Source organism: Desmodus rotundus, chromosome 4, assembly GCF_022682495.2.
Source record: "Desmodus rotundus isolate HL8 chromosome 4, HLdesRot8A.1, whole genome shotgun sequence".
Taxonomy (NCBI): Eukaryota; Metazoa; Chordata; class Mammalia; order Chiroptera; family Phyllostomidae; genus Desmodus; species Desmodus rotundus.
In genome coordinates, this window is record NC_071390.1 from 180,831,963 (window position 1) to 180,858,435 (window position 26,473).

Here is a 26,473-nt window from a genome sequence, read left to right on the forward strand (position 1 = left end):
GACACAGCTCTGTGGCTGGGAGGAACACCTCCCTAACTGAGCATCTTGTCCCTCTCTGTGTTTCCAAAACACAGTAGGTGCTGAATAAATATTAAGTGAATGAATAAACAAAAAATCACGCCCTATCAGCATGGGGCCCCCTCTTAGAACGAAAACTGACAGTGAGCAAGGAGCGCGGATGAACTCACAGGGCGCTTGGCGGAAAGTCTTCCGGTCACAGTCCCGGTCTGGTTCCACGTGGAGGACACGGAGCCCTTTATCGGTTAGAAAGAACCCGTTACAGGTCTGACAACGCACCGTGGAGTCGGGCACGCGCTTCGCCCTTCAGGCTCTGCCCCTCCAGACACGAGCCTCCCTGCTCCCACGCACAGGCCCTAAGCCGCCACCGACAGGTCCCAGGTGTCAGGCACTGCTGCCGTGTGATCAGTGTGGACAAGATGATGTCCCTTCGCCAATGGGACACTGCAGTAGGACGCATGGGTCCTTGAGTCACTTAAAAACCCTGTGCGAGGGGACAGGAGCCGTAGGGTTCAGGAGGGGCCATGCATCCCAGGTGGCTGTGTGGCTTCCGAGTGCAGACCTCCCTGCGAGGACCGCAGAAATGAGCCATAGTCCTGGGTGGGGTCGCATGAGGGCAGCAGCCGAGCCTCCACATCCGCCCCAGCTCCCATAGAGAGGCCTGACTCACAGCAAAATCATGGTTCACAGCTGCAGGTCGATTAGATTATTTCACCACTAACTAAACTCAGAGGACTTCTACATCTATCTGAACTCACGTGTAAACCACACTCCTACTATTTTTTAGCCTCAATTACCTTTTTCATGCAAGCTAGTAGTCCATCTACAAAGGTTGACTTGATCTTGTGAACCTAAATTACAAAGACAAAAATAATCATTTTCTTTGTGTGAGTGGGCACAAGCGCCAAAGCCATGTTTCTTCGAGTGCTGGGCATGTACCGTGGATGGCACCTGGGATGACTCTGGGAGGCCCTGAAGTGGCCTTGTGTGGCTCCCAGAATTCAGCAACACTGACCCACACAGAAAGGTATCCCTTACCCCTCTCTGGAGGAATGCACTACTCTGGAATAATTCTTTCACAGACAAGTCACAAAGATGAACGAGCGCTCCCACCCACCCATCACCTGGTATCCCCTGTGGTGCCCCTGTGTTCTCTTTGAATCCCTTTGTTACGTCAAGGACCAGGGTCAGTTGCTACAGTCAAGCCCTCTAACAGCTGCCCAACCCTAGCAAAGAGAGCAAGTCACAGTTCTCTCAGCGAATAAAAACCGAGGCTCTGGCGAAATCGATGCACATGGTTCACGAACAACTGAGAGCAAACACAGGTGTGTGAGTGGAGAACCGACGCGCAGCTAGAAGGGGAGGTGGGTCAGTGAGCAGCACCGTTGGTGCACCTGGGAATGCACAGGTGCACTAGGCCCAGGCGCGGGGGGGCGGGAGGAGGCTTCCCAGAGAGGCACTGACGGGAGCCCACCAGACACTTCCGTCTGAGGTCTCCCCAGTCCCCCGGCAGTGCCGAGTGCGGCTGACTGCAGACCTGAGCAAAACCACGTCGGGGCGCGAGTCAGCAGTGCTAATACAAGGTCAGTGTGAACAGACTCTGCTCCCCTCAGGACCACGTCAGGGCCACCTCGGACATCACGGACTTCTGTTACCAGAGACGGCACCACATGCTTCCCCTTCATCACCAACTTAAAAAAACAAAACTTAACTTACCTGCCTATATTCCAAAATGATCTTGGGTAATGGATGGAGGTCTTGCAGAGCATTTAACTAAAAAATGAGAATAAATTACCACCAAAATAATTCCTTCATTTAATTTCAACATTTCAAGCACTTATTTTTAGCAGGAAAAAGTCCTAATAAGAAAATGGTCTACATTGAGCATGCTTTCCAAAATGAAGATGCAAAGTCAGGTCAATTTATAGAGGGTCCTACCTTTAATCCCTTACAGGGTCACTGTTGGCCTCACAAGACCCGGGAACAAGATTTCTCCTGAGATTTTGATTAGTGAAATCTAAATCCAGAGCAAGTAGAATACCTCGCAGGAGAGTAAACTGGGAAAAACGCCCACGAACGTGTGACTTGATAGTTCAGGAATACCCGACATCGGAATCACAGTGATCGGGCACACCGTCAGGGATGTAACACTGGAACATGATTGTGGTTCTTGAAATTAATTTCCAAAACTCAAAATAGGACACACAGCGAAGTACAAGATCATATGAATGCAAATTGTTAAACCATCACAAAGCGAACACCCTCAGGTTCGCCCAGGTGGAACGTCCCGGTTCCCAAGCAGGTCCCTGCCCCTCCACCACCGACTTCTGCTGTCCCGGCCACTCCCCCGTCATTGGACTTTTAGTCAACAGAATAGGACGGGTACACTCTGTGCATGGCTTCCTGTGTTCCATTCTGGCTTTACGGTTCCCCCACGTCATCGTGGGGAGAGCACGTGGCTCACTTGTAATGCTGCCTTGCGGGAAGGCAGGACGGTATTTACCCACCCCACCACGGATGGCTGTGTGGGCTGCCGCCGCGCCAGGCTATTCTGAAGGGCGCCGGTGTGACCTCCTGGCACACAGACGTTGGTTACCATGAATGGGCACACACAGAGGCTCAAGGTGGCCCCGCTGCAGAGACACCACCAGCCAGCTCACCAGCAACACACGAAGCCCAGTGGCCCCACATCCCTGGTGATGCACGCGTTCCTCAGTTGGTTTTCTTGCTTGTTTGTTTGTTTTGCCGCCCTCAGTCCTAATTCTAGCCATTCTGGCAAATTGAAGTGATCTCTCTCTATGGTTTTAATGTCTATCTCACCAGTGAGTGAGAGAGAGAACAGTAAGTAGCCAAACAGCTATTGACTAATTGCGTATCTTTCATTAAACCTCTCTTCGTGTCTTTTGCCCATTCAAAAAACTGGTTTGTGTCTTTTTCTTCCTGGTTGGTAAACATTCATTCGTCCGAACAGAGCTTTCTTTCAGTCGGTTACACGTACTGGAAATGCCTCCTCCCCGTAGGGCTGGCTTTTTCGCGTGTTCAGTGCTGTCTTTCCATAAACAGAGGCTCTCGACTGTACTGGTGCCCGATCTGCCAATCTCTTTCTTTGTGGTTGAGGCGCTTGGCGTCAAGGTCTCAAGGTCTTGAAGACGTTCCCTATGGTATCCTCTACAATCTTTGTTCTTTTGCTTTTTATACATTGATATACAATTCACCTGGAATTGGTTTCTGCGTATGGTGTGACATAGGGGTCCAAAGGCGCTGGCCCCAAATTGTTTATGTCCCCAGCTTGCGGATTCTCTTAGTCCTGTGATCTGTCTGCTTGTCTTTGGGTTGACACTACATTGTGCTGATTAATTCCCACTAATTTCTGTTGCTTTATGATTAGTCTTGGTATCTAATAGACTGTCTTCCAATAGTGCCTTATTTCCCAAGATTATCTTGGTCCAACTTCTTAGTTTTTGCATTTCCATATAAATTTGGGAATCTGCTTGCCAGTTTCTACAAAAAACTCCTGCTAAGATTTTGATTAGGATCATTTTTCAATCAATACATTAATTTGAGGAGAGCTGGCATGCTAACTTCAGTGCAACGGTGGAAACCACGGAACTGCATCACTGTTTGCAGACAGACCAGGGACAGAGCTCCAGCCACCCAGGGAAACCCCGGCAGGAGCCCCGACGCTGGTCCTGGGAGCAGGCACTGCCCAGGTGGTGGCGGGGGGTGGGGGGGTGGGGGTGGCTCCAGCCTCAGTCTCAGTCAGATGTGCTGTTTTCTTAGAAAAGCTACTCCTAGGGGGATGAAAGTGCATGAAAATACTTAGCCAAAAAAAGACAGAAAGAAAAAAACAAAACCCTGCTTAAGATCAACTAACTCTCCTTATCCTGATACCTTACTGACAAAATAACTTTCTGACCACAGTCTCCCCGCATATCTCACATGAGCTGCCTGAGAACACTTGAAAAGGATGAAGTGTTTGATCTCATACAAACTCTGGATGAGGCCCAGAACTGGTTAGAGATCAGGGGCAGAGTGCCCTGCTGCCTGCTGCTCCGCGAGCTTATCAACCACTCCCCGTGCTGGCTCCCGAAGCCACATTCTTCTCATCCCCCCCCCCCCCCCCAACTGTGGCCACGCAGCAAGTGCCTGCTCTCTCTCTGGCTTCTACCTGGCAGTTTGAGCTGTTCTCTGGTTATCAATGCTGGCTGCCTATTAGCATCAGCTGGGGAGCTTCAAAAGCATGCCCGTGACTAGGCCGCCCAGCCACAGGCTCTGACTCCGTGGACCCGTCGTGGGCCTGGGCACAAGTATTTTTCCAAAGCTCCTGCCAGGGCTGAGGACCACCAGCCCAGGTGACTTTATTAAAAGTGGCTGGCCAGCCCCAAGTGTGCATCTCCAGCACAAAGAATTCTCACAGGCCCAATGGTGCATGTGACATGTGTCACTGTCTCTGTCTTAAGTCCAAGATTGAACTTACTCCCTTCTGCCCCAACAATCTGTTCCCCTCCCAGTTTTCCCTCAGTAGCTGCCATCTCTGCTCAGACGCAGAATTCAGAAAACCAGGAATTACCCCACAGTCCTGACTTTTGTTCACACTCACAGAAGTTTCTTTCTGTTCTAAAACTGCTCTGAAAGCCCTGGCTGGTGCTCAGTGGATTGAGTACCGGCCTGCAAACCGAAAGGTCTCCAGTTCGATGCCCAGTCAGGGCACATACCTAGGTTGCTGGCCAGGTCCCCGGTAGGGGGTGTGTGAGAGGCAACTGATGGATATATCTCTCACACATCGATGTTTCTCTACCCCTCTTTTTCCCATCCTTCCCTTCTCTCTAAAAATAAGTAAAATATATTTTTAAAAATGCTCTGAAGATCCACCCACTTTGCCCTGTCTTCACTGCTGTCACTTGGACTATGGAAACATCAGTCCCCACACACAGTGACAATAACAGCCTATCAGTGAGCCTCCAACCAGCTACAAGACACACCACACACCTGTCAGAACAGCCAGAACCCAGGACCCGACGCAGCAAGTGCCGGCAGGATGAGCGGCAGCAGGACCGCACCCTCGCTGCTGGGGGGTGACGCGGCTCGGTGACTTTGGGAGGTGGTGTGGTGGTTTCTCGCAAGACTGACGGTACCTTCACCACTCCGCACAGCAATCGGGCTCCCTGGTCATTTACCCAAAGGGGCTGAAAACTCAACACCCACACAGAACCCTGTGCACAGATGTTTAAAAGGCTTTATTCATCATTGCCGAAAGTTGGAGGCAACCAAGATGTCCTTCAGTAGATGGGCAGAAAAGCAAACTGTTACATCCAGACATGGAGTATTATTCGGCACATGAAAAAGACAGGAGCAATCAAAGCCACGAAAGCCACGGAAAAGCCGTGAATCATGTGACTGAGTGACAGAGGCCAGTCTGGAAAGGCTCCACACTGTGTGATTCCAAATGTTGGACATCCTAGAATAGAGAAAACTATGAGACGGCGGAAAGATGGGTGGCCCCCTGTGGGTTACAGGGAAGATGGAGCACAGAGGACGCTTAGGGCAGTGAGACTGCTCTGCACGGGATTAGAATGGACACACGTCACCATACGTTTGTCCAAACCCGCGGAGTGCACGGCCCCAGGAGTGACCCTAACGTACGCCTGACTCCGGGTGATGATGACTTGCCAGTGTAGGTTCGGTGACCATAACCAGTGCACCAGTCTGGTGGGGGATGTTGATAGTGGGGGAGGCTGTGGGACGGGGTGCAGTGGTAGGCGAGACTGCTGTGTACCTTCCACCGAACTTTGCTGTGACCCTAACACTGCTCTCAAGGGGGAAGTCCAATAAAATCATAGCTAGGATGACAGTGGCGCCTCCCTTGAATGGCTCTGGGCCACCCACTACCTGAAGTCCACAGTGAGGGGGAAGGGAAGTGAAGAGAAGGGGTCTTCACTTTGAATCTAACCACGCGCATGTGTTGCCGAATAAAAGTTTGTCTTGTTGAAAGGCGCAGAATCGTATGGCTTGTCCAGCTAACTAAGAGAGTGAGGCTAATATAATTTAGGTCACTCATGTCTTTGTGGGGAAAAATTAAGGTCACCATCTAATTCTGTCTGCGAGAAAGCACACCCAGAGCAGAGAGAATCCCTTTTCCTTTCTACGTGGCTGTCATCTCGAGGAGCTGAGGGGTGGCCAGGGAAGGGCAGTACTGCCAGCTGGCGCCAGGACGGAGAAGCCAGCCCAGGACCCCACTCAGGCACGGCCAGGGGAAACATGGACGGCTTCCCCAGGTCGCCCCGGCCAGGAACTGGGCATGCTGCCCGGATTGGTCAGGGTGCACTGAAATCCACACCAGGCTCCCCAGCAAGCTGGGTCCTGCCCCCTGCTGTCCGGTGCTCCTTGCACGGTAGCTGTGGGCGGCGTGGCTCTGGGAAAGTTGTGCACCAGGCAGACGATGCCTTTGCTCTGTGCAGCCTACGTCCCAGTGGATAAGCAAGTAACTTATCCACTGGGCAACTTTAGGTGGTGGCGAGTTGTGTGCAGAGAAGAAATTACTGTGAAGAAACGGGTTGTGACTGGGGCCTTGCTGTCCTCTGAGTGGCCAGAGGGGGCGTTTCTGAAAGCAACTCTTCAGCTGACAACCTGAAGCCGTGTAGGCTCTGGGGGAAGAGTCTCTGGAGGACAGGGCTGTGCCTGCTCAGTGGGGGCTGGGTGTGCGGAGGGAGTGAGGCAAGGGAAGGGGCAGGGCCACACGCGTGGCCCTGGGGGACACGCTTGAGAGCTGGGATTTTATTCCAAGGGTCACCACTGGAAGTTCGAGTCACAGGACTGACATGGTTTTTCTAATGCTTTGGAAGACCACTCTGCCCAGATGCAAGAGCGGCAGACGGGAGATTGCGCAGGAAGCTCTGGAGGAATGTAGGAGGGGGAAATGAAGTTGGTGACAGTGAAGACGGAGAGAAGTAGGCAGACCCAAGGTGTATTTCACAGGCAGGTACTGTGAGACCTGCTGTGGGTGAGGCTGAAAGGAAATCAAAGGTGGCTCCTAGGTCTGGAGGAAGAAGCTAATAATAACGGCCAATACTCATTGGTTTTCGAGAGCTTGTATGTCAGACAGGGTTCTAAATACTGTTTCTTTCTCCCCCTCTCTCTCGTTTACTGACTCCTCACAAGATTCTCGTCGGGAGACTCCTACTAAAATCCTCTTCTACAGACCAGGAGCCTGGGGCACACAGCTGTCAAGTAATGTGGCCCCGGTTGTGCAGGTGGACATGGGGGCCGTCCTGCTGCCCTGGCTTCCCCACAGCTGGCTCCAGGGATGCAGAGAGGGACAGGCCATTCGCTGAGGGCAGAGACTTGTGGAAGAGGACAGATTCAGGTCCCTGCAGTGGACCCTGGCTCCACAGCGGTCTGGGCCTCACCTGACAATGGCCACCCAAGCCCCTGAGGGCCAGGTGTGCAGACAGGCAGCAAGCGGGGCCCCCCCCAGGGCTCAGAGGAGCAGACAGAAGAATGATGGAGGGGCCTAGGAGGTGACTGTCCTCTGCAGCACAGCCACATTCTGGACGCGCCTGGAGGGTACAGGCTGGTGCACCCGCCTCGCTGCCTCCCCACGGGCGCACGGCACAGGGCTCACGGACTCGGCACTGCGTGCCTTCAGTCCCACCGCCCACAGGCTCTGAATGTGGGTCTAGGCTCCGCCGCTCTGTGAGAGCAGAGTCTCGCTGGGCCATCTTTTAAACCCTCTCCTTCCTGAGAGAGGGGTAGGTAAAGTTCCCTAAAGCAAGTGTGGCGAGAGGAGAGGACTGATGCCCTGTTCCCTTCCCAGTCTCTTGTGGGGTGTGAAAAAGACAGCTTGTGACGACACTGTCAAGAAATTGCTTTTCAGCGCAAAACTGCACCAAACTGCCTTTGCGGGAATCGAGCTGATCGGCTGCTTCTGGACAACGGCAGAGCTGTCTCTTTCCGCCTGCTGCATAACCAGAGGGGCGACAAGCATAGGGTGGGGGCAATGACCAACTCGAACCACTCACCGTGGGCGCTGCTGGAACGTCCTGCCCAGGACTCAGGCGGGTATGAGAGTTGACTTTCACGTGCTGTCAACACGCTATCGTTTCACAAAAAGGGGGACAATTTTCAAACCTTACCACAGCTTCGGACGTGGACAGGTGTCTCCGCAGCCCCGTCTTGGGAAGCGTCTCCGCTGGACTCAGCAGGTGCAGCTTTAGTTTGCCAAACAGGATCTTCAACAGAAGGAGTACATGCGCGGAGAGGGCCGCAGGTGTGAGAGCAGCCAAACCTCGCCCCGACAGGGTAAAGCAGCCAGCCAGAGCGGACACGCCGGCTGCACAGTGCAAGATGCTTACATGCCCACTTAGTGCTGTTCTTGGGCTGGAGGCTCTGAAGCAATGACTCTCAATGTGTGAGAGTGCGGACTGACATACGTTTCAGACAAGCAACATGCAGCAGCATAGATAGATTCAGAATGAATCTCCCTTTAGCCCCTGAATAAGAAGTACACTTTAAAACAAAACCAAAATGGCCCTGGCTGGTGTGGCTCAGTGGATTGAGCGACAGCCTGCGAACCGAAGGGTTGCTGGTTCAATTCCCAGTCAGGGCACCCACCTGGGTTGCAGGCCAGGTCCCCAGTAGGGGGTGTGTGAAAGGCAACCACACACTGATGTCTTTCTCCCTCTACCTCTCTCCCTCCCTCCCCCTCCCTAAAAAGAAATAAATAAAATCTTTTAAAAAAAATTTTAAAAAAAGAACGAAAATGTAGCTTTACCTCACGAAGCTGATTATTACTTGTTATAAGAAACTGCTCTCCTGCAACAAAATGGGCTTCCTGCTCCAGCTCCTTGAGACGAGACTGTGAATGTGACGGAAACGCAGTCTCGTCACCAGTTTGCCACTACTCCTGAGCTTTGGGCCTTTGTTGGTCCCAAGCACAGTGATACCCCAATGGTCATCTGATAACTGAGACTGCTGCTAAGGGACCAACAGAAGTATGAGACAGACACTTTAAAACAACTACCTTCAGGATGCTCCAATAACTAAAGCAAGATGGGGAGACTCAGGAAGAAAACAGTGGAAACTGTTGAGGCTGCGGAACAGAAGCATAAAGATTGAAGAAATGTGAACACAGCCTAAGGAACCTGGTGGCACCACCAAGCCTAGAAATCCTGAAGGAGAAGAGAGAGGGCAGCAAGAATATTGAAAGATATAATGGCTCAGAACCTCTCAAATTGGTGAAAGACGTGAATATAGACATCCAAGTAGCTCAACAAACTTCCAGGAGACGAACTCAAAGAGCTCATCAAAGAGATCAATACCGAGACACATTATAATCAAACTTTCAAAAACAAAAACAAGGGGAGAATCTTGAAAGCAGCAAGAGAGACAAGGGTTCCTCAGTAAAATAATAAGCAGATTTCTTACCAAAACGTTAGAGGCCAGAATCAGCAGAGCGTTATACTGAAAACGCTGAAAGAAAACAACTGTCACCCAAGATACTTATCGGGCAAACTGCCCTTCCAGGGTGCGGGGTACACTGAGAAGTTTCCAGACAAACAGAAGCTGACGGAGAAGTGCTCCTGGAGGAAGCGCTCCAGACGGGCCTGGGGGTCAAGTTGAAGGACAGAGCCAGCAGCTCCGAGCTGCAGGGAGAGAGAGAGATCTCCCTAAGACAGACAACACGGGCAGTTACAGAGCTACAGTATCGTAACTGTTGCTTGTAACTGCACCTTTTGTTTCCTACATAACTTAAGAAGTAAACAATTGAGTGGAAAAGCTGGTATTACTAAAACTTTAGTTTGTATCTCCAATCTCGTTTTCTATATAATTCAAGAAACTAATGCATTTAAAAAATCGCTAGTTTATGTTTTAGGGAACGCAATGCATAAACATGTGATTTTGTGTCATCAGCAACTGAGAGGGGTGGGGCAGAGCTGCTGTGTGTTACAGAAGGTAGGCTGGTGTGAATTCAAATCAGAGTGTGGTAGCATGACAATGCCATCCCTATGGTAACCACAAAGAAAAGAGCTATAGAACATACACAAAAGGAAATGAGAAAGGATTCTAAATACCGAGAAGACAGTAATGCAGGGAATGAGAAACAAAAAGAGCATCGAGCTTACAGAAAACAAGTAGCACAGTGATAGAGCTAAGTCCCTCTTATCAGCAATTACTTAAATATAAATGGAGCAAAGTCTTCCGTCGGAGGACAGAGACTGGCAGAGTGGGTAAACGCAGATCCAACTACATGCTGTCTGTAAGAGACTCTCTTTCAATCCAAAGACACAAACTGGTTAAAAGTGAAAAGATACTTCGTGCAAACACTAACATCACGGAGCAGGGGCACCTATATTAACATCAGACAAAACAGGCTCTACATCAGAAGTGATTACAAGAGACAAAGGATGACATTTTATATTTGATACAGCACAATGGTGGAAGTTATAAACATTTACACCCCCAATGACAGGGCAGCAAGGACATGAGGAAACACTAACAGAACTGTAGGGGAAAATAGTTCTACACCAGTTGACGACTTGAATACCCTGTTCATAGCAGTGAACAGAAAAACCCTGTTGACATCCACGAAAAACCCTGCAGGAATTTTGACTGGGATTGTGTTACATTTATGGATCAATTTGGGGGTCACCGGCACATGGGGTATTGTAACCTGAATACGGTATAATAGGGCTTCTTCGATTCCTTTCCTCAGCATTTTGTAGTTTCCAGCATACAGATTTATACCTAAGGTTTGGGGACACTATTGTAAGAGCATCGTTTATTTCAGTATCTAATTGTTTACTGGCACTATGCAGACATACAATTGACTTCTGTATATTGACTTTACATCTGGGTACCTTGGTAATCTCATTTGTTATTCCTGGGAAGCTTTATTGTTGTTTTCACAAGCACAATCTTCTAGAGAAGGTTTCAACTTGCTTTGCGTGTGTCCATGAAAGGAATCACTATAGCCCTAAGCAACGTATTTCTTCAATAACGAGACTTGGAAATTGAAATTGCTCCTTGGTCCATGGGCTGCACAATGGGTTAGCAGGCGTGAAAATCACGTTCATCTCCTCCAGAGCTCCTGGGTGACGGGGTGCATTGTCAGTGAGCAGTAATATTTTGAAAGGATTCTTTTTTTTCTGAGCTGTAGGTCTCAACGGTGGGCTCAAAACATTCAGTAAACCATGTCGTAGACCAGGGGTGTCCAATCTGTAGCCCATGGGCTGCATGCAGTCCAGGATGGCTGTGAATGCAGCCCAACACCAAGTCGTAAATTTACGTAAAAGATTATGAGATTCTTTTTGTGATTATGTGTCACAATGTATTTAATGTGTGGCCCAGGACAACTCTTCTTCCAGTGTGGCCCAGAGATGCCAAAAGGGTGGACACCCTTGTATGTGCTGTGTTCTGGGCTTTGTTGTTGCATTTACAGAGCCCAGGCAGAGCAGACTGAGTACAACCCTAAGCGCCCTAGGGTTTTCACGGTAAATGGGCACTGGCTTCAGCTTAAAGCCACCAGCTGCATCAGCCCCTCACAGGACAGCCAGATCGTCCCTGAAGCTCTGAAGCCAGGCCCCAACGCCTCCTCTCCAGCCCTGAGAGTCCTGGATGGTGTCTTCTTCCAGCAGAAGCCTGGCTCATCCCCACGGAAAGCCTGGTGCTCGGCGCAGCTGCCTTCACGAATCGTCTTAGCTGATCTGGAGAACTTGCTGCAGCTCCTATGTCGGTGCTTGCTGCTTCACCTGGCACTTGTTGAGGCTGGTGTGATCTGTCCAGACCCCTAAAACTGTCTCACGTGTTCACTGGAGTAGCACTTTTAATTTCCTTCGAGAATGTTTCCTTTGCATTCACACTTATTTGTTTTGTACAGGAAGCCTAGCTTTCAGCCTATGTCAGCTTTCGACCTGCTTTCCTCACCAAGCTAATCATTTCCAGCCTTGACGTAAAGTGAGAGATGTGAGACTCTTCCCTTCACTTGAACGCTTAAGAGACTACGGTGGGGTTATTAACTGGCCCGATTTCAACATTGTTGTGGTTTAGGGAAAGGGGAGGTCTGAGGAAAGGGAGAGAGACGTCAGAATGGCCAGGTAATGGAACAATCAGAACACACATTTATGCCCTGGCTGGTGTGGCTCAGTGGATTGAGTGCCGGCCTACAAACCAAAGGGTTGCTGGTTCAACTCCCAGTCAGGGCATATGCGTGGGTCACATACCTGGGTTGCAGGCCAGGTCCCCAGTAAGGGGCACACGAGAGGCAACATCATGTCGATGTTTCTCTCCTTTTCTTTCTCCCTCCCTTCCCCTCTGTCTAAAAATAAAATAAATAAAATCTTTAAAAAAAAAACACATTTATGGATTAAGTTCTCTGTCTTACGTGGGTTGGTTACCGGCATCCCAAATCAATTACAATAGTAACATCAAAGATCCCTGGCCACAGATCACCAGACAAATGTCACAATGAAAAAGTTTGACATGCTGCGAGAGTGACTACAATGTGGCACAAGGACATGAAGGAAGGAAACGCTATTGGAAAGTTGACGCCGACAGACTTACTTGACACGGGATCGCCACAGACCTTGGATTTGTACAGAAATGCAGTGTCTGCACAGCACAATGAAGCCAAGGGCAGCAGAACAGGCTGCACCTGCACTTACGCATTAAGTTGGCCGAGGGGTTGAAAGACTTGTGCGATCAATGCCACAAAGCATCCCTGAGAGCAAAGGAAGAGAGCGGAAACCCTTCTCACGGCATGGACGGAAGACTTCGTACTCTAGGGGGTCAACTCGACTCCAGGGATCTACACAGTCAATTCGGTCCCTACCAAAATCCGAAGACTTTTGTTTTCCAGAAATAGAAAAACCCATCCTGAAATGCACATGGAATTTCGAGAGACACTGAGTAGCCAAAAGTCTTGAAACAGAAGAACAAAACTGGAGGCCTCCCGTGTCCTGACTTCAAAAGGTGCTACGAAGCACAGAAATCAAACAGGGTGGCCCTGGCATAAAGACAGCGCAGAGACCCAGGGAGAGGACAGCGTGTCCAGAGATGGACTCGCGTATGCGCTCACAGGATGAGGCATCATTGTGTCCTCGCCAAAATGGCTGCTTTAAAGCCTGACGTCCCAGGGGTGGGGGGTGAGGGTGGGCAATGACAGGACCCTGTGTGCACTGCTGGCGGGTGAGACCTGGGACCGCATTACCTGAGCATCCCATCCCTGTGCCCCTGTCCCCGGCAGCCCCACCCTGCCTTGCACTCCTGAGAAGCACGTGCCCCGGAGACACACTCAAGGCTGCAGCATGGTTTGTGATGACTGCAAACTGGAACAGCCCAGACACCTACCAACACAGTAGTGCAATGGAGACCACAGCGCAGGTGACACAGGGCACAGCTGAGCAAAAGCAGTCGGGCCCGACTAGGACCCTGTAGCTCGCCAGAAAACCTAGGAGCGTTGTTGGGGCACCGAATGGAAAGACTGTGAACAGCAGCGGTGCAATGACTGTGGACGTGGGGTGGGCGGGGCCCTGGCAGGCAAGGCTCTACTGGAGGTTTAAGGGGAACATGTTAGTGCATCTTTTCATGCATCCTCATGCGTCTCTCTGTGGTTTTTATTATTCACTGTTAGAAAGTTGTGTTCTTGCTTTTTAAAGAATCCAAGAAACGCATGAACTCCTCTCATCAAATAGGGGGACAATGCCCTTGTGAGAACCCAGCTTGTGCAGGTCACTGAGGCTCCGTTAAGCCCAGCGCACACCCAGGTGGGACAGTAACCACAGGCAACATGAGTTTGAGCCCTTTCCCTGCATGGTCACCCTGCTGGCCTCCCAGGGAAGAGGTGCAGGTCGGCCTGGGTCTGGGAAGAAAAGGGAAGCTACTCTAGACCAGCCACAAGGCCACTTGTCAGGAAGGAGATGCTAACCACACAAAGGGTCTGCATGATAACGTACCCCGAGAAGCGCGGAGGTCCTCTCTAAGTCTTCCTTGTCCACCCGAATGCTGTGGCTTTCCATCACTGTGGTGCGAAAACCAGACCGAGAAAAACCACATCAGCGACTCACTTCTGTGACAGACGGCAGGGTGGGAGCGAGCCACACTCCCTAAAGAGGCAAAGTATTCGAGCCCTGCAACCGTGGCAGTGGGCGTGGGGACACACACTGGCCAGCCACAATCTGTAGAGGGAGTTGGGCGAGGCTTTGCTCTCCTGCACCCACAGGACCTGGGCAGAGTGGTGCCAAGGGCCCAGGGCCGGGCAAGCCTGGCCAGTCTTCCAGGGTTGCACGGGACGGATGACACCTCCCGAGGCACAGTGTCCAGACAGGCTCCGCCCCCACACTCTGCTTTCCAGAGCCAGGGAGCAGGAGGGTGTGGGTCCCTTGGCCAGGGCACCCCGGTATGGAGAGCAGAGAAGGGACCCACAGGACTGAAGTGTCAAAACCCGCTGTCCCTCTACACCAAGACGCAGTGTGGTCCAACACCTCTTGTTACCGAAAGGGAAAGTCCAGGGCTCGCTCCCTCTCCAGTGCTCGTGTGAGACTCTGCCTACCCTGAACACGTGAACACACCGTCCTTCCCAGCTGTATAAAGTGTCCTCCAGAAAGTGACTGTACGTCATCTTTGTGGTAGCTTACCTGCCAAAATTGGTATCAGAGGAAGCTCCAAAGTACAAAACAGTTGCCATAAACCATAAACCTGTTTTGTAGGAAGAAATATCAATGTTACTTCTAAATGATTATTTCTACCTGCACGTTGCTGAACAATCTTGCATTTCGGTGAGCTGAATTCAGGCAGCTCCTGCACTGGGCAGGGCTGGTTTCCCCCCAGCAGCCACGCCTCCCCAGCCCGTGTCCATCCAGTGTCCTGCAGTATTAAGGTTCCCGAGACCCAGGGGAGGTGTTTAGAGGTGGGAAAGCATGCCCCGCCCCGGTTTTCTTTACTCTTTCCCATTTGTGTGATACACGTATTTGTGGGCTCTTATCTTCGGCTTCCACTTTAATTTCAGAATAGGTTAGCTGGATTCCTAAAAACGTGGTTAGCATTGTCACTGATTTTGCATCGACTGCACAGACGAAGATGGGGAGAATTGGGGCCTCCCCGCTGGGTCACGCCCACCCAGAGGGAGGAACACCGCTCCATCGGTCAGACCACCACCCATCCTCTTTCTCAGAGTCCCTGTCTCTTCCATTCCTGCCTGCTGCCATCTGAGGGGTCCTTGGCCTCGCCCGCTCCTCCACGGCTCTCATGTCCTCGGCGTGCCCCTGCAGACCCCTTCTCTGCCCTGCAATGATGCCCTCCACCCATATCACCTGGGCTCCCTCTCTGCTCTTGGGCGGCAGGAAGAGAGAGAAGTGGGGTTCCTCTCTCCACCTGCCCACAGTGCACTGCGGGCTATGTGCCTCTGCCTGCAGCCACAGGTCCTGGCAGCTGCTCCTGTCCAGCTGCCCCTGTAGGGCCGACTGCTCTTCCAGGTCCTAGTACCAGCCTGCCCTTCAAGCCCAGGGAAGGGGAAACGTCCAGTCAGCGCCTGCACCTGGAGGCTTCTCCAGCCTGGACTGGCCCCTCGTCTTATACGTAGTCCCTTCCTTCTACTCTTCTGGATCAAATGCCCACTGCTTCGCAACGCGCTGAGTGGCGCTGTGTCCATGTCACCGTTAACTAAAAATCACTCTCAGTTTTCAGGTTAACGGTAGCGTAAGACGCATTCCTATTGAATCGGAGGCTTTTAAAAACGTTACAATGGTTAACCCATACAAAACACTTTAAAAACTTCAGGCCTTATCATCTGGACTCCCCCTTAAGAGTGACGCCGGTTACCCTGGCCCGAGATTCCACGTTTGTTGCCTGCACATTTGGGATGCCAGGGGAATGCCTCCTGTGAGTGCGGGTGCAGGGGACGGACAGTTGGGTGGCCAGTGGGCAAAAGCGCCTGCTCCCACAAGGGATGGGGTGTCTTGCCTTCAGCTTCGAACAAAGGTCCATCGTAAGCCTGTAGAGAATCCTCAGGTTTGCACATACGTTCTGATGCTTTAAAAGAACATAAGAATTGAAAATTAGGCACACTGGGCAGCAATGGTCGTCACAATCTAGGAAGTGATATGACTCACAGCAGCATCCACCAGCCAGGTCGCACGTCTTTCCACGGCAGACAGTGCCCACCTGTGGCGTCACTCGCCACAGTGACCACTCTGTTGCTTCCAGGATACGAGCTCCTATTGGGCAAACGCAAGTGACCCAGTGCCGGACCCTTTCTCCCCAGCCCTCTGTTCTGCTCATTCTCCCGGCAATGAGCCACCAAGAGGCCAAGTGCCCAGAGTGTGAAAATGCCATGGTGCCAGAGACAGGAGGACGGGGACCTGGTCTCTGGGCCCCCACAGCTCCATCCTCTGAGCGAGCAGAGGGGCCATGCCACCACACCCACCGTCCATTCCCACCTGGGTGACAAGCAGGGTCCACCGCAGCCCCCACACTGGTCTGCTTCTCACTCCCTGCCCAGAGCCCCAGGGTCTGCCAAGTGACTGCCCAGGCCCTAGGCCTGTCAGACTCAGGGCTCAGCCGCACCTGGGGCGGGGCTGGCTGCACACCCTCCGCATTCATTTTCCTGTCAGCCTGGGCCCAGCTCCCCCGTGAAAGACTGGGCGGGGGCACTGTGAGCGCATTCACGTCCGCTTCTCAGCCACACTTCCGCCTGCGTGAGCCTTCGCCAGCCCGAAGCTTCCCAGGACACAGTGGAGCTCCTTGGTGGCCCAGCCCCCCGCATCTCTTCCTCCTTCTCAGTAGGGCCTTGCTGCTCCCCACAGGAGCCACTTGGTCATGTGACTCCTGACTGTCTCCACGCTGCCTCTCCGCCCTGAGTCCCCTTCCCCTTCCTGACCTCTCTGTAGCCTCCACAGCAGACACGTGGCTGGACAATGAGACACATGGGAAGCTCCCGTGAGGCTGGTGTGGACGAGGCCTTGGGGAGAGCTCCCAGGTGGAACCAGAGGGGCAGGCCTGCAGGGGCAGCTGAGTGAACAAGCCCCCAGCACTGGCCAGGGAGAAGTCAGGCCCGGTGCTTTGCCCCCGCAGCTACTCCCCCTCACTCACAGGTTACACTAGGAAGAACCTAGACATAGGGTCAGAGATCCAAACATCAGCCTTGGACAAGATGTGTTATGTTGACCTCTCTGCATCTCCATTTTCTCACCTGTAAACTGAGACTGGTAAGACTGAGGTGGACAACTCCTTTCAGTACTAATACCTTAGTTTCCCTCTGGGGACAGCTTGGAATCTGGGTAGGACTGCCCCTCCCTCCCCTCCAGGGGGCAAAGGGTGACAAAAGGGACACAGGATAAATAGGTTGTGGTTCACTGCTGGCCCAGGCCTGTGGGCCCCCGCTCCCTGCGTCCTCAGAGCCTGGTTCTGCTTTTTCTAGGAGTCTGTGAACTACCCTATGTCCCTCTGACAAACCTCCTTTTTAAATTAAGGGAGAGTGGGATTCTCTACTTTCAACCCCACGCCCCCACGAGACACAGACGTATGTGAGATGAAGGGCAGGTAGCAGGTGTCCCAGCTCAGGGGGGCAGGCATGGCGGGCTCACACCGCCCCCTGCGTGCTCCCCAGGCTGCCACCGGCAACATCACCCCTGCCGCCCCCAGCATGATCTATTAGTCATGCTTCTGACCTGCCGCTGTGAGCTCCCACCGAGGAGGCCTGAAAAGACAGGCCCGGTTGTGCCCCCAACTCTCCCACTCGAGTGCCTGCTGCAGGGCCGCGGCAGGTCTCCCTTTCGCCAGGCTCAGGGCACAGCTCCCGAGCTGCAAGCACCCTCGCTTGTCCAGAAGGTGTCTGTACACTAGAGGGGGGCCATCCCAGACCCTCTGCCCAGCTGCCATGTCACCAGCACCACGAACTGATGAACAAGCAGCCCTCTGCTCCTGAGGCAGACAGCTCTGCCACCAGAGTCTGTTCAGAAGATAGGCCAAGAGTGGGGTTTCCCAGGAACAGCTTCTTGGGGGACAGGAATCACCCATCCTGACTCCCATCCTCTACCCGACAGGGGTGTCCAACCGCAGCCTGCGGTCCGTGTGTGGCCCAGGATGGCTATGAATGCAGCCCAACACAAAATCGTAAAGTTACTTAAAACCTTTTTTTGGCTCATCAGTTTTCATTATTGCTTGTGTATTTTTTTTTAAAGATTTTATTCATTTTTAGAGAGAAGGGAATTAAAGGAGAAAAAGAGGGAGAGAAACATTAATGTGTGGCTGCCTCTCCCACATCCCCTACTGGGGACCTGGGCCACAACCCAGGCTTGTGTCCTGATTGGGAATTGAACCGGCGACCCTTTGCTTTGCAGGCCGAAGCTCAATCCACTGAGCTACACCAGCCAGGGCTAGTGTTTGTGTATTTAATGTGTGGCCCAACACAACTCTTCTTCCAGTGTGGCCCAGAAATGCCAAAAGGTGGGACACACTTGCAAAATGTCAGGGCAAAAAGCACTTGTGCTGAGCAAGTGAAAACGAACACCAGCAACATCCCTTTTACTACTGCACTGTCTCTGAAGTAGCGTTTCCAGAGAAAAATTAGGGTTGCGTTAAGGTTGATAAAATCTTTCCGTAAAACGACTCACCACGGTATTTCTTGAAGAGTTTCCGTACGTGCTGCTCACTTTAACTGTGATGGCGTTTTCAAAGTACTTTGCCACCAAATCTTCAAAGGACGGTGCAGCATCATGAGGGTCAATGAGCCAGGCGGCAATGCCAGGGTCTAGCCCCACAAATTCGGCAGCTGGGAGAGGAAGCACATCCAGTCACTCTCAGGTCACGAGGTGCTTTTCTCTGTTTGACAAGGTTCTCAAGGTTCACATGAATGGTCCTAGCATCACCGTCCGCTCAAAGACAGAGCTAAGTACCAAAAGATGTGCTCTCAATACGAAGGAATTTCGGGACTTGGATAAGTGGCCTCCACAAACCCAGGTCCCAAAAGGCCAATCTCCATGGGAAATGATACCCTAAACCCCGAAAGGGGTGGAGACTCCTAACTTAGAATTTGGATCTCTCAAAATGTTAAACGAGATGCAAGTCAGAATTCTCAGCCACACTCTCTGCCTCCTCTCTCCCTTTCTCTCCTGTTCCCAAGCCCCTCACTGCCCCAGGCACCTTCCCCTTCCCCTCTTCCCACTTCTCAGTCCATACGACAACTCTGTCCAAGTCCTCCCCTCCTCCGGCCACTTTCCCAGGCCACCCTGACCCTGCCACAGCGCACTGGGGTGCTTGGGAACCCAAGTGTCATGGTTCAGAGCTGCCGAGCTCATAGCACAGAGTTTGGGGAGAGCGGGTGGGTGTTCAAGACCAAGACGCTGGACACGTTGGGCATGTGCCCTGCCTGCGAGAGGACATCCTGTGAGACAGCCAGGTGCGTGAAAAGAGCCAGAGGGGACCAAGCTGCGGAGCCTGGGAGGTCAGGTTGCTTCAAGTGCTAGTTTTCTCACCTGAAAACTGGGTGCAAAGAGGGCTGTGTGTATGTGTGAGACACATGTGAAGGTGCTTCTTACAAAATAAGAACACTTGCTAAATAGGTACAGTTTTGTACCAGAGTATTTTAGACACAGCGGGGAGTTATAAAAGGCTGGGGAGCTCATCAGTTAAGAAGTAAATCTGAACCCTGAGGGCCTGCTTTTCGAGTTCCTGTAACACCCTGACTGGCGCTATACCAAAGTGAGCAGCTTGCCTCCCAGCAAACCGCAGCCTCGGACCACTCTGCGTCACACACGCCATCGTCTGGCAGCCCCGCATCATGCTCCTCGAAGAGATTTACATTTCCCGGGGGGCAGCCAGCGCCCCGCAGTTCTTGTTTGCTGTCTGGGAGTCTCTCACGCTGGCGGAGCAGGAGCTCTGGAGGAGGAGTTGGCAGTCAGCTGGCTGCCTGCCACCCGCGCCAGCAGTGCTCGACTTCACATAACATTGGCTGGTGACACCAACTGACCCAGCAGGGCCTTTTCACTCCATTTGCCCCTTCGAAGCTCTGCTGTTCCAAAATTAAGGATTTTTATCAAGGTATAGTTTTGAAAATCCTATAGGACTTCCTCTACCTTGAGGAATGCCTGGCCGTGCTGGAACCTGTAGGGCTGGTCCCCATGCCTCCTGGAACCAATGCACTGAGGCTTGCCAGGGCAAACGCCACACTGGGGGGAAAGGCCAGCAGTGGAAAAAGAAATGACAAAGGAACAGATTTGGAATGAGCTAAGAAAAATCAAGAAAATAATAAAATCTATAAAAAATAAATAAATCAGAATTAGAAGTACTTAGAAATTAGGTGACAGAAAAAGAAAAACTGAAGAATTGAGGAAAGAGAAATAAAACAAATTAATTTTCATGAACAAAAATATTTCAGAAATAAAAATTGGCAATACATAAAAGCAGATAAATGTAATAAATAATGCCTTAAGTAAAAAAGAAAATAGAGAGGAATATTTTTTAAAATAAAAAAGAAGTGAAGAGATTAAAAACAGATTCTAGATAAGTACTACATATGAAAGACAAGCATTAACATACGAAATAGGAGTTCAAACATCACAAAAAAGACAAACCACCGACATGATGTAGTTCCTGACAGAAGGACACACCACCACTTAGGGTTAGTGTTAGAGTTAGGGGCAGGGTCAAGGTCAGGGTTATGAAGCAGCCTTGCCCTCCTGCAATCCCACACAAATCTGAGCCAGCTTCTGGATCTAGCTGCCAATTTACAAGAAATAGAGGAGCGAGAAGAGCTTGTTAATTGGCAAGAAGGGGTGTGATGGCCAAGTTCAGGCTGTGGAAACCCCACAGGACAAACAAGCTGGCTGCATCGACCACGACAAAGTAACTGCAAGGACATAAAACTGAGGGGGACGACATACAGATTAGCAGAGACTTAAGAAATATATCACACCTATCCCAGGGATGACTCTCAATTCAGACAAACTGTAAAAAACAAAGACAAACAAAAATATTTAAAGACAACTGGGAAGTATTGTACAACCACTGACTAGATAGCTAATAAAATTAAAAAATCATTGCTAATTGTAGGGGGGAGATAACAATGATGGTACCATCTTAAAAATGAAATCCTAGGCCTTGGCTGGTGTGGCTCAGTGGATTGAGTGCAGGCCTGTGAACCAAAGGGTCACAGGTTTGATTCCCAGTCAGGGCACATGCCTGGGTTGCAGGCCAGGTCCCCAGTAGAGGGTATGCTAGAGGCAACCACACACTGATGTTTCACTCTCCCTCCTTCTCCCTCCCTTCCTCTCTCTCTAAAAATAATAAAATCTTTTAAAAAAAAACCCCCGAAATCCTTGTATTTAGTCGTATGATTGAAATCTTTACAGGTTAATCATATGATGCTTGGGACCTGCTGTGAACAAGCAGGGGCGTGGAAATGGGGAAGTTACAGAGGAAGAAGACTGGACACAGTGGCAATTGCTGTGTTCAGGTGACGGTGCTCTGCTGCCCTCCAGCACCCCTCTGACACCAGGTGTGTGGGCCCCCACGCCTCACTTCTCTAGTTCTCTGTAGGCACCAGCCGGGGGTCCAACAACTCAGTTCAGTTCTGACGCCAAGTGCCCAGAGCTGCTGCAGACCCTGCAGATTCACGGGTCAGCCCCACAAGTCTGTTCCCACTCCGGGTGCTCGTCCCAAGTCCTGGGCTTCTTGTACTTCCAACTGATCAGCTGTCACTCACCATGCTTCCAACTGCCATCATCACCCAAAAACTGCAGCACTGTTCGCACAAAATCCTTAGCGTTGTAACAAATGACAGGACAGTCACATTTCAGTGTTTGAAACAGCAAGTTCCTGGAAGATGAAAAGAAATTCACTGACTTAGACGTGAATCGACAACTTCTGACCTTGGGAAAATATTAGTACTACAGCACTACCAGCTGTCACTCACCCAGTGCTCTGTGCAGACCATCTCCTTCTAAGGGCTTTACCTACATTAATCAAAAACCCCGTGAGGTAGGTAGTACTCATTCTCTTTGTTTTACAGATGGTGAAACGGAGACACAGAGAGGCTAAGTAATGAGCCCAAGGTCACACAGCAGTTCAGACAAAGCCCCCTTACCTACAGACAAAGACCCAAATTCCTGAGCACAGCATACCTACTCTGGACTCCTTACAGCTGCCCAACAAGACTCTCCAGCCTCACACCCAGCACCCCCCACCCCCCGCCAAACCCTCTCCCCTCTGATCACTCTGAGTTCTCTCTGCCCATCAGCAGGCTCTGCCGCATCCTCTCCCACCCCAGAGCCAGCTGTGCTCGAGAGCGTCTGCCGTGACTCCCCAGGCAGGGAGCTGCCTTGTCCTGTGTCCCTTCCCCACTCCTGCCCACACAGCTGCTACAACAGGGACCACCCCCTGCAGCTCACCTGAGCACTTCACTCTCCCCACAGCACTAGCTCCCAAACAGGCTGCTAATAGTGCACCTGAGCCACCGCCTTCCAGGGACAGACGGCACGCTGCGTCACTGGGACTCTGGCCCTGAAAGCGCATCACAGTCCATCGGGCAGGCCCGAGACCAACCGGACAGGTACAGAAACTGAGGCCCAGAGATGGAAAACCATTTTCCTAGCACTAAACAGCCGGCAAGCGGTAAGCTGAGGTCCGAGTCCCAACCAAGCTGTGCCCACACTACAAACCTTCCTTCCCAGCAACTGCGTGGATGGGCTGAGGAAGAGAGAAACCAGGAGCTCAGTTAGCTCTGCACACGGTGTCAATGTATGGTTTCGCTTTGTTTGGCTCACGTCACAGGCTTTTTGCATTTTCTTTGCACTTCAACTTGGTTTCTCCTGAAGAGGGAGGGCAGGATGGCAGGGGGGCAAAGTGCCAAGTGCACAGCTTCAGTGGGGCGTGGGAGGGGTGAGGGGAGTGGGCTGAAAGCTTCCGAGCAGCAGAGCTGGGGCTGTGGAGCTGCTTCGCTCTGCTGCTGCCTCCCGTACACGGCAACTCGGACGTCCCTGGAAAGTCATCTGCTAACTACAGTAGCTGCACTGATGAGAGAGGCATCTGTCTGGCTCCTATCTTGGTAAGACAAACAACTGAAAGACCGTCTTATAAGACAAAGTGGCTAAACCCAGTGTGTTCCCTAAGTCAGTTACAGAGGTCGACTGTGACATGCTGGCGAAACAGAAAGGCGGCAGAAATGCGGAACGGCTAGATCTGAGTCTAAAACATGGAGGCTTGACTGAACTCTCCAGGCTGATCTGTGACTACCTCTCTGGGTCTTGTTCCTCATCTGCAAAATGGAATTAACAAAACCTAACACGGACAGTTAACGTTAGCGTGAAGAGAGAGCATGTCTGTGGAAAGACCTTGCACGGGTGTTTAATACATGTTATTAAATATATTTTGTGCAAAAAGTTATTTATTTAAATTCATGTTGCATCTCAAAGATGTTATAATAGTACTGGGATTATTATCTCCAGTTGTATGGTACTTGAGGCAACACATTCACATAATTGTCCTGGAATTTATAACAATTAAACCTCAATACTCACTCATTGAATAATAACACTGATTAAATATTTATTAAGCAATGCTCTGTGGCACTGTTCTTGGCTTTGCTCTTGGTTTTGTGTTTGTGGAAGCAAAAAAATGAACGAAACATAAAAATCCCTGCCTTCAGAGAGTGTGAGGGTAACTACAAAGTAAATAAAAACAAACAGGTACCCTGGCTGGTGCAGCTCAGGATTGGGCGTAGTCCTATGAACCAAAAGGCCGCTGGTTCGATTCCCAATCAGGACATATGCCTGGGTTACAGGCCAGGTCCCCAGTAGGGGGCGTATGAGAGGTAACTGATTGATGTTTCTCTCCCTCTCTTTCTCCCTCTTCCCCTCTCTCTAAAAATGAATAAATAGAATCTTTTTTTTTTTTTTTTTAAAGACAGCAGACACACAGATGATGTTGGTGGCATTATAGAGAGCTATAAAGCAAGGAGCTAGGGAGCATGTGCAGAGCTGGGGGTGGGCCCCAATTTACACATGGCAGCCAGGGAAGACCTTGTGACAGGGTGACACTTGAGTAAAGGCTTAAAGGACAAAGTGAACAACAGGTCTAGTTGATGAAGGAAAATTCTCTACAAAATAATTTAAGCAGTAAATGTGCTCATAACTGTCAGAGCCCCATAGTCAAACAGAAACAAACGCAATGTGGAGAAATGATAAGAGTCTGAGCCATAATTAAAAAGTGATTCATTAGACAACCCTTGTCTTTAGACAAAACCACGACAGGACAGTTGGTGAGGAAGTCACAGTGGAGGGATCACACTGACACCACCTGACCCACGACGCTATGCCGGCCTCACGGACATCGAGACAACACCTCGGCATCCCAAAGGGCGGCCAGACAGAATACAGGACACCCAGTTAACCCTGAGATTCAGAAAACTAGTGAGTAATTTGTATCTGAAAAAGTGGAAACATTTTTAGAGAGGTATCCTTTAGTATTAGACTGTCCCACGCAATATTTGGGACGTACTAATAGTAAAAACCTAACTGCCTACCTGAAATCCAAACTTAGCATCCTTCGTTTTTATTTATTAAATCTGGCCACCCGATGGCACCTCACGTGGAGTTTGAGGCACATGCCACCACCTGGGGGACTGTTCTTGTGGAAGGAGGTGAACCTGAATAACCCACCTCTAGAACTAAAGTCCCGTTTACAGAGAATCCAGCGGAAAGGAGGACACGTTAAAGGGACCCACCATGAAGAAACCAAGAAGTCCAAACCATGGGCCCTTCTGCGCCATGGGCCAGAGTCAGAGGGCGCTCTCACCGGAAGAGGACAAACGAGTACGGCCTCGACACAGCACGTGTGGGCCTTGTTGTCCTTGACCCCAAAACATCGAGTGAAGAAGGATATTTTTGAAACAATCGGATAACTTGAGGTTTGGACTGGGTATTCAATTTAAGTCTGAGAATGACACAGTGGCTGTATAAAAAAAAAAAAAAAAAAAAGCCCATGTTTTTAGAGGTGCATCCTGAGACATGTGACATAAATAACACATCCGGAATTTTCCTTAGCCCCAGCCCCATAGCCCCCCCTTCTGTTTGGGTGACCGGTCTGGGTCAACGGGACACGGGTGCATTATACTACTCTCTCTATTTCTCCGTTTTCTTAACCTGTTTTTCTTTAGAAAGCGTGAAGGGATGAGAAGGGAGTCTTGCAGCCACGCGGGAGAAGACAGCAGGAGAGGGGAGAGCTGGTAGAGGTCGTGGGCATAGGCTCCCCACGTTTGGAAACAACACTGAGGCCGGGGTGCAGGGACAGCAGGGACAGGGGACACAGTCCAAGACAGTGGAGGGGCTGGCACGTGGCCGCGCTGGGCTCCCCGGGAACTTGGGCTTTTCTTCAGCATGAGGCAGGAGCTGTCGGAGGACTGTGAGCCGGGAGCGATGTGACCTGGTTTATGTCCGAGCAGGGCCCAGAGTGCTGCCCAGACTGCAGGGGCGGGAGCAGGCTGGGCTGGCCTGGACACTCGGATCAGGTGGTGCAGGGTCGCCCCAAATGGCAGCAGCAGAGGTCAGAGGGGTCAGAATCTATGGCTATGTTCTGACGGCAGAGCCAAAGGGATCCACTGAGCTTGGAGGCAGTATATGAAAAAAGACAGGCATTCAAGACCATACCAAGACTTTTGGCCTGAGTCCACGGCGGGCTGATGTTGCCATGAACTAGAATGACAAAGACGGCAGGAAGCAGGCTTCGGGGAAGACAGGAGGTTGGTTCTGCACGTGTTAAGGCTGAAGTGACTATTAGATGTCCAAGTGGAGTCCCAGGCAGGCTATATAAATCCAGAATTTGGAAAAGGCCGTCCAAGTACAGGGCTGTCTTCCACAGCACAGACCTGACTGTTCTTCCAAGTTATATAAAACGAGGGTTATGGGTCTCTTGGGAGCAGAGTGCTGTATTTGTCACTGTCCCATTCTCACCAAAAATTATCATGGGGCAAGTGCCTGACATTAAGCTTCTGATTGCCACCAAGGCAGCCATTCCCAAAGCCACCCCCTGGCATAGATGTGTTGCCAGCCAATGACACGCCTGTCAGCGAAGCAGTCACAGGAGGCCTGGCCACCCCGCCCATGGAGGCCCCTCGCTCAGAGAGCCCGGGTACTTGGGCTGCTCTACTTTCCCATCCCAGGCCCTGAATCCCACTCTTAGGCTTTAAATGAGCCAATAAAGGGCAAACCCTGGAAACCTGGGCATCCTTCCATCTCTCTCTCCCTCACAGAGCAGCCTCTCTGGGTGGCCTTACAGCATGCTGGGCATCCTCCAGAACCTATGAATAATAGATATTGTTTCTCAAAGTCCCCTGGGGGTACTTGCTGGAGCGTGTTCTGTGATCACAGTACGCACCACAGGAGCTTGTCCAGCTGCACAGTGGCCTCTGTGGGGACATGTCTGCGAGGCTCCCTCTGGGTAACACAGGCTGTGGCGAGGGCCACTGAAG

At 51.2% G+C, this 26,473-nt stretch overlaps 1 protein-coding gene across 1 annotated transcript in view; it reads right to left on the reverse strand.

The window, feature by feature from the left end:
* POLN (DNA polymerase nu) overlaps positions 1-26,473 on the reverse strand; it is an 83,324-nt gene that overhangs the window by 38,096 nt on the left and 18,755 nt on the right. Inside the window, exons 5-14 of the mRNA XM_024573510.3 lie at positions 21,713-21,825; positions 18,624-18,781; positions 15,973-16,041; positions 14,649-14,709; positions 13,968-14,032; positions 8,789-8,872; positions 8,151-8,246; positions 1,735-1,791; positions 816-869; positions 189-254 (exon numbers count right to left, since the gene is read on the reverse strand). Coding sequence (XP_024429278.2) covers positions 189-254; positions 816-869; positions 1,735-1,791; positions 8,151-8,246; positions 8,789-8,872; positions 13,968-14,032; positions 14,649-14,709; positions 15,973-16,041; positions 18,624-18,781; positions 21,713-21,825 — 823 coding nt within the window. The remainder of the gene's footprint in view (positions 1-188; positions 255-815; positions 870-1,734; positions 1,792-8,150; positions 8,247-8,788; positions 8,873-13,967; positions 14,033-14,648; positions 14,710-15,972; positions 16,042-18,623; positions 18,782-21,712; positions 21,826-26,473) is intronic.